Genomic DNA, 7,609 nt, shown 5'->3' on the forward strand with positions numbered 1-7,609 from the left:
CCTTTCACACAGAGCATCACCCGCCTTTCACACAGAGCATCACCCGCCTTTCACACAGAGCATCACCTGCCTTTCACCTTTCGGCCGTGGGTGGTGATAAATGTGTGCACGTCCCACCTTGTGTCTCCTTCTCCACCCAGCTGTTGATTTTGAGCCGGGCTGCTTCGGAGCTCCCGCTGAAGTCCACCGTCTCCAGCTCTGCGTCGTAGTGCTTCCTGGTTTGTTCCAGGAAATCCTGAAACCAAACAACATATTAAACAAAACGACTCTTTTTTTTCCAGCTTTGAGGTTCTTGCAGTCAGATTTATTAGGAATTTCTGCAGTCGCCGCTTAGCAGACTCCTCTGATTGATTGCAAATAAAACCACACCTGCGTGTTCACACACACCTCAACAAACTGGTAGGACTGATCTCCGAACAGCCTGTTTGCGACGCTCAGGGCGTACGGAGCATCGGCCTTGTTGAGCTGCCTCAGCAGCGTGGCGAAGTCGGAGTGGACGGCGTCCTGCATATCCTTCGTTTGCAGGCTCTGGAAACCAAAAAACAAGAATTACTGGACATGCAGTGAATATCAGGTCAGGTCTGAGTGATGAGACAAAAACAGGAGGACAGAAGACATGACCATCAGGGGAACAGATTAATACTTGGGTTTTTAAAACAAGCTGTCCCATAAGAACCTTAAGTTAAAGCAAAAATATTCAACCATAAATGTATGTTATGGTTAAAAAAAGCACACTTTAGGAATCTTAAAGAGAACCCATGAACCAAACCTGAACAGCCCCAAGTTGTCCCTCCACCGTGTTATTTACACACAAACATCCAAGTCTAACATTTTATTAAAACTTCCACATTTCTTTAAAATCAACAAGACGTCTCCCATCGAAACAAAGTGAGCAGAACTTATTTTCTGTTGTCAGAGATATCAGAACCTGACAGAGTTGTTAAGTCTTATTTCAGCAGCTGCTTGTAGAAGATAAACAAAAACAATCCACACTTCCTGTGTGTCCGTGTCTCTTTCCTGTCCTCTCTCACCCCAGCCAGTCCCGAGCCGAGCCTGGTTCTGCTGCAGGTTTCTTAATGTAAATAAAGTGAACTTAAAGCAGCAACATGTTGATGTGTTGTAATAAAAGTGTTGGAGGCGTACACAACCCCCACAGAAGGAAGGCTGCTCCCTTGGATGAACATTTACCTGACAGTTCAGGACAAAGTGTATAAAAGAGATGAAATATATCAAAGTATAAAGAAAGCAGAGGAAACAGAAGGTCTGGAACCACCACCTTTTTTCTCCAGAGACCCACAGACTATCTGTTAGTAACATTAATGACCACTCCCTGCATTATCGGCTTTTTGAACACCTTCAGAAAATCCGGCACGTGGCACCGGCCGTGCTGTTGCATCTGCATCGGCATCTTCATCTGCGCCTGCGTCTGCATCCGAGGAGCTCCTGAATGCTTCGGCTTCTCAGAGAAGCAGAGAACCTAGAGGTGAGATTTGTGGCGGCCGTCGTTAAATCAGACACCAGCTCTGTAATCTGTCTGCAGAGACACTCTTAAACTTTACATTTGAATAGAAGATTTTATTTAAAATGAACATTATTCCCTGAATGAAGTCACTGAATCATCTTAATGTCTTGATATTTCAGCTTCACTGCGTCACTGTAACGGTAGGAAAAGTTGCAGCTGGATCAGCCCCGAGCCGACAATCATAAAAACCTGGGCAGAGTCTGAGCAGGACTGATGGTTTCTGCAGACGGGAGCAGATGAACCCGGTGAGTCACACTTCTAACTAACATGAGGACTCAGCTGCAGCTTCCACTCCCATCGCTTTCATCACCACGTCTTCGTGAAGCTCAGAGTTCAACTCTGACAGAGCTGATAGAAACGCTGCAGCTGGAGTCTGACTGTTCAGGTCAGCTCGAAAATGGATTTAAAGCAGAGCCTAAACCCAAGAGGAACTCTAATAAACCAGAAGCTGGAGGTTCTTGATCCTTTACTGTACGTCTATCAGGGGCACAAGAAATCAAATAAAAGGTTTTAAGTTTGCTAATTTTAAAATCAGACAGCATTCCTGCACGACCCTGTGACATTCCTCGGGTTTATCAGAGATTAGAGAGTACTGCAGGCATACTTGCAGCGTCCTGCAGGCTGCGAGTCAAATAAAAAGTCTGATTAAGTTTGAATCAGAATGATATCAGGGCTGCATAATATTAAGAAAACCTGTCTCCACTCAGCTGATTAGAACTAAAACCAGTTTTAAAGCTCCCGTGTTTCCTCTGAACCAGCAGATCTGGCTTTGCTTCATTGTGGAGTGCTTTAGATTCCATTTTCTGCTCCTTTCCTGATGTGTCAGTTAGCAAAAAGCAACTAGATTGACAACTAAGCCTAACCCTCGACCTGATTCAGCAAAACTGCCTTATCAGGAGTTTCTGGTTGGACTTTTAACACTTTTTGTAATATTTCTTTAACAGTAAAAGTCAGTTTTTATGTATTTGAAGCACAATAGTTGTAAGTAAGTGGGGTGTTTTCAGGCGCTGGTCCAAGTCTGAACTTTGGAGACTTTTCCAAACATTTCTGACCCCCGTCAGCAGACTGCGCTGTTTGTGGAGCAAAGGATTAATAATCAAGTATTGCACAGCACTGACTAACTTCCTGATGACTCACTGGTCAAATGACTTTCCCCTCTCACCTTTTGTTAATTCACAACCACTCCCGCTTTCTCACAGTCGTGCATGACTGCATCGTTTTTACGCAACTTGTGACACAATCACCTGAAAGAGTTAAAGCTGTGCAATCAGAATCTTCTTTCCGTTTAAAATCACTCATCCCACCTTCGCCCTCTTTCAAGGGAATAAACACAGAGTTTGTCATTTTAAAATCCTGCTTCCTGCCTCTGGTTCTCCAGCTCTCCCTTTTCGCTGGGAACTGCAGAACCTTCATGCATGAGACATTTTCTGTTGACCTGCCACCTGATTTTTCTGCTGCTGTAGCTGCAGGAAACATGAAGCAGGTTTAAACTTCTTGATGCTCTTCAAACCTTTGCTGTAAAAACTGTTTAACAAAGGCTCAGTAACGCTCAGGACAGTGATTTATAGAGGAGTTAAAGCCGTTTCTTTAACCCCAGAGTCAGGTCAGATGAAGGGTGAGGCTCTTCCCCTCCCAGCTTGACTCAACCGGGTGGGGTTTAGCTTTGGTAATCAGTTCTTTACATTTCTTCAACAAAGTGGCTCAGTGTTCAAGTTGCATTTCTGCCAAAAATGTATTTTCTCCAACTACAGCAGGTATGTGTTGCACAACAGCTGCATGAAAAACTCACACAGAACATCAAACTGCGATTTAAGTTGTAGTCCCCCCCCATTTTTAATTTATTGTTCATGCAGAATGTTGAGGTCACTCATCAACCCAACAGTCGGACAGAAAGAGAACTGATAACCTGAATCTAAACAAGCTTTTACTGTTTTATTACTTCCACAGTATTTATTATGTTCCCAAAGCAACGCAGCACAGACCCAACCTTTGTGTGCGAGTCAGGACGGATCCTTTCTGCTGACACGCTTAAAGCTGCACAGGAGGGACTCTCAGGACTCCAAGCTGACCTGCACTCAGATCAAATTCAACGCCGTGTCTTCACGGAGCTTAAAGTTCAGCTTTGCATGACGGGGTTTGAAAAGAACGTCTGAAAGAACCTCCTGACGTTATTTAAAGAACCACAGCTGGTGATTCTGTGATGCTCTGTACCTCTGACATCTGAGTGGCCGTGTTGCCTCTGGCTCCCAGCATCACCATAGCCAGGGCTGAAGAGATGCTGAACGGAGAGCAGAAGACGTTCTCGGTCTTGTCTTTATCGCCCAGCTTTTTGAACAGATCCAGACAGAAGGTGGTGTTGGCCTTAGACAGAGGACTTGATGAAGCCATGGTGCCTGCAGAGACGGAGGAGAACAAGCCATTGATCACGGAGCTGAAACGGTTCAAATCTAATCAATTCTTTGTTTTCTTCGTTAGACTAAATCCCACTGAATGGATGATCAGTGAAGTTCCTATACATTCCTATTTTGAAATCTCAGACTCAAATGTACAGATCATTCTGAATTATCTATTGATTGAAAAGTTTCATACATTTTGTGCAACATGTCTGCATTTATAAAGCACATTTTTACCCTTAGCTTAGTTCACAAAGTGTTTGACAATGAACTAAAACTATAAATGTGTCCATCTTTAAATATAACAGAACATAAAAAGCACTGAAATGGGGCATAAAATATTAAAAAGACACGTTTTCCAGATTTTTACAGACTTGAAAAACAATAAAAAGCTAATTTTCCTAAACCTTTCACGCCAGAGGTGTTCTAGATCAAATTACAAATCTGATGGGTTTATTTACACATCAAACATGTTATATTATATATGGAAACTTATAAACTGTCATCTGTTCAGCAAAGATTAAACAAGCCAAGATAATCCCCCCCCCCCCTCCTGTGACGTGTACTGAACTTACCAACTATAGATATTTATAACAAGTAACTTAAGTGGTATCTTTGTTCACAAATGCCCAGTCATTGCACAGATACAACTAATGACCTAAAAGTAGTTCAGTTTATAAGTTAAAATCTAAACAGAAACAATTTGAAGTCCAAACAGCAGCTGTGAGAGTGAGTTGTTAGCACAGCAGCTAATAAACACCGAACCGAACAGAACCCGGAACAGAACAAATGTTTAAACTTACTATGAGATGGTTTCCTTGTGCTCCTTAACAATGATTAGCTGACATGAAAGAAGAATTGAGGGTGAGGCAGCAGGTTTTATGTCTGACAAGCCGACACGCCCAAAAAGCCCCGAAGAAATAGACTTCCAGAAACGCTCCGGTACGGAAGCCGGGAGGAGAACAACAATGGGTCGATCCAACTCAGGTCAAACAAACTTTATTTGTAAAAATTAATCAGGCAGTTAAAGTCTGATTTTTCTTTTATAAATAAATTAGTAAAATTGTATATGAAGACACTGAAACTAAAGACATTTTTGTTGTTTTTAATAAAATATTTCTGAACTTTTTTTGTATTTTCAGGTTTATGAATCAGGACTGCCACCTTTAGCATAAACTATAATTTCAATGTTAACTACATTACTCCATCTCTATCTTCTGCAGCTTCTCTGTGGTTGGGTTGGGGAGGCAACAGGTCCAGGAGACAAACCCAGACCTCCTTCTCCACCTCCTCCTGGTGGATCTCAGACCAGAGAGGATCCAGAATCCCTCCAGACAGTTCTGGGTCTGTCCTGAGGTCCCTTCCCAGTAGGACATGTCCGAAAAACCTCCAAAAGGAGGCGTCCACTAAGCACCCTAATCAGATGCCTGAACCACCTCAGCTGACTCCTTTCGATGAGGAGGAGCTACTCCGAGCTCCTCACCTCATCTCTGAGGCTGATCCCGGCCGCCCTACGAAGGAAGCTCATTTCAGCCGCTTGAATCCAGGATCTCCTTCTTTCTCTCATGATCCAAACCTCATGACCACAGGTGAGGGTTGGAACGTAGATGGAGCAGGAAATCCAGAGTTTTGCCTTTTGTCTCGACTCTTTCTTCACCACAAACTGATCAAAGCAACACCCGAAAACTATATTACATGAAATCAAATGATAGTTGATGTCACAGTAACACACTGTTTCCACCAGATGGAGCTCATGATGTCTCCATTGTGAAGCTGAATGAGGTTCTGTGATGAAGTTCCTCCACCCAGCTGTTGATCCTGTTCCTCACAGCCTTTTTCAAAGCCTACAGACTCCAGATCGGACCCGTAGTCTCCCCTGGTTTCTGTTAAAAACTCATGAAAACACAAACATTTGCTGAATCACATTAAAGCTATAAGGCATTTCTGGTACTTTCAAAGGTTATGAAATATTAACATCTTACCTGCTGTAGATGACCATTTGGAGAAACAAAGTATAATTCTGACTGCATTGACAAGCTAACAGCTAGTCGGGGTCAAAACTATAACTTAAGGGTCTAAAAAGGTTCACGTGAACTCTTTCATAAACTTTTCAGGTCCTGACCCACATAAACACAGCAACAGAAACTTGTGAATGCAAGTTTAAAGTATGCAAACAATGTAATTAGGTCAAATAAAAAGAGCATGTTGACTAGAACCATTGGACTATTCTGTATGTAGAGTTTTATCTTTAATAATCAGAACCATTAAAAGCCATTAGCAATTTGATTTTGTTTGTGGAAATCCTCTTAAGACATCAAACTTGTGGGATTATGATCCTAACTTTGGGAACCTCTGCTAACTCTGATAAACTTAACCCCGTATGCTGAGCTAACCCGATAACCTGCTGAGTTAAAACAAACCAGGGTTGTTTTTTAGAATCTGACATTTTTTGATGTGATCGGAGTTTGAGATGAAATATTTAAAGCATTTGTGCCACACCTGAAGTCTCAGACTTCGAAGGCTTGACTCATACGAGGAAGACGCCGCTGCAGTCGGATCGTTACTTAGAAGACGATGTCTGAGAACAAGAATTTTATGGTTCTGGTGGTTCTGATTTGTCTGTGGACTCTTTCTAGAGGAGGTGAGTGAAACATTTACTGAAGCTTCAGTTTGAAACCTGTTAAAAAAAGGTACATTGTGTTTCTGTGAGGGTAAAAGGAAACGAAACCAACAACACTTTAAAAGTTTAATTTAAATGCTTAACAGGCAGGTATTAATATAAAATAACAAGGGTTTTCTTAAAGCTTCCCACAGTTTATAATAAAACTGTATGTGGTTTATTATTTTTGAAATATTTCAGGAAAATTTAAGAGGAGTTTTTAATGATTGAAGGCAGAAATCTTTAACAGAAACCTGTTAAAGTCAAGTCAGGAAGACAAAACTAGAAGCATTTCATGAATAAATGACTTTAAATAAACTTTAAACTGTGACTGAGAAACTAAATCATTCCTTAAACAGTAATGATCTTAAAGTTTTACCTGAAACCTGTTCCGAAACATTTCTCACATAAAAACAAAAAGCAGAAGAACCTGTAAGTTCAGCTGTTGCATAGTTTGGATTCAAAAGTCCTGACAACATTTCCTCATTATTAAAAACAAGATACAGCAAAATAATACATTTTAATGTGTTTCCTTTCTTGTTTCTTTCACCATATGGGTTTATATTACTTTAAAATTAAGTTTATCAGATATCTGACCCTGAGAAGCAGAATGTATTTACCTGCAGTAACTTTCCAATGATGTGTCCTTTTTTACCTTACAGACACTGAGGTGACCTGTGTTTTCAGCAGCAGCTGCCTTTTACCCTGTCAGTTCCAGTTCAGCTCTGATCCAGTCATCCACTGGATTTACCTGATAACAGGAGACCCTCATATTCATTCATATTTTGATAACCAAGACCAGCTGGGAAACCAGGACCAAAGGTTCAGAGGCAGAACGTCTCTGTTCAAGGATCAGATCTCCAGAGGAAACGCCTCCCTGCTGCTGAGAGGAGTGAAGGTTCAGGATGAAGGAAGATATAAGTGTTACACCAGCACCATTGGAGGAAATAAAGAATCATTTATTAACCTTAAAGCAGAAGGTAGGATGTCTTTAAATTGTTGTTGTCTGGCTGTTTTTCTGCTGCAGCTCCTGAT

The 7,609-nt window shown here is 41.5% G+C and overlaps 2 protein-coding genes across 3 annotated transcripts in view; one reads left to right on the top strand and one right to left on the bottom strand.

Annotated features, from left to right (window-relative positions):
• LOC108235298 (leukocyte elastase inhibitor) overlaps positions 1 to 4,871 on the bottom strand; it is a 7,867-nt gene extending 2,996 nt beyond the window's left edge. Inside the window, exons 1-5 of one of the 2 annotated variants that reach the window (XM_017415221.3) lie at positions 4,719 to 4,871; positions 3,734 to 3,915; positions 1,355 to 1,477; positions 388 to 528; positions 118 to 235 (exon numbers count right to left, since the gene is read on the bottom strand). In XM_017415221.3, coding sequence (XP_017270710.1) covers positions 118 to 235; positions 388 to 528; positions 1,355 to 1,477; positions 3,734 to 3,910 — 559 coding nt within the window. In that variant the 5' untranslated portion in view covers positions 3,911 to 3,915; positions 4,719 to 4,871. The remainder of the gene's footprint in view (positions 1 to 117; positions 236 to 387; positions 529 to 1,354; positions 1,478 to 3,733; positions 3,916 to 4,718) is intronic. The other variant, XM_017415223.3, reaches the window with a different exon arrangement.
• A 1,544-nt stretch (positions 4,872 to 6,415) lies between these two features.
• LOC108228352 (HERV-H LTR-associating protein 2) overlaps positions 6,416 to 7,609 on the top strand; it is a 96,257-nt gene continuing 95,063 nt past the window's right edge. The window contains exons 1-2 of the mRNA XM_037973065.1: positions 6,416 to 6,556; positions 7,237 to 7,554. Of these exons, the coding sequence (XP_037828993.1) occupies positions 6,490 to 6,556; positions 7,237 to 7,554 (385 nt within the window). The 5' untranslated portion in view covers positions 6,416 to 6,489. The remainder of the gene's footprint in view (positions 6,557 to 7,236; positions 7,555 to 7,609) is intronic.

The sequence above is a fragment of the Kryptolebias marmoratus genome, linkage group LG21 (genome assembly GCF_001649575.2).
Source record: "Kryptolebias marmoratus isolate JLee-2015 linkage group LG21, ASM164957v2, whole genome shotgun sequence".
Classification (NCBI taxonomy): Eukaryota; Metazoa; Chordata; class Actinopteri; order Cyprinodontiformes; family Rivulidae; genus Kryptolebias; species Kryptolebias marmoratus.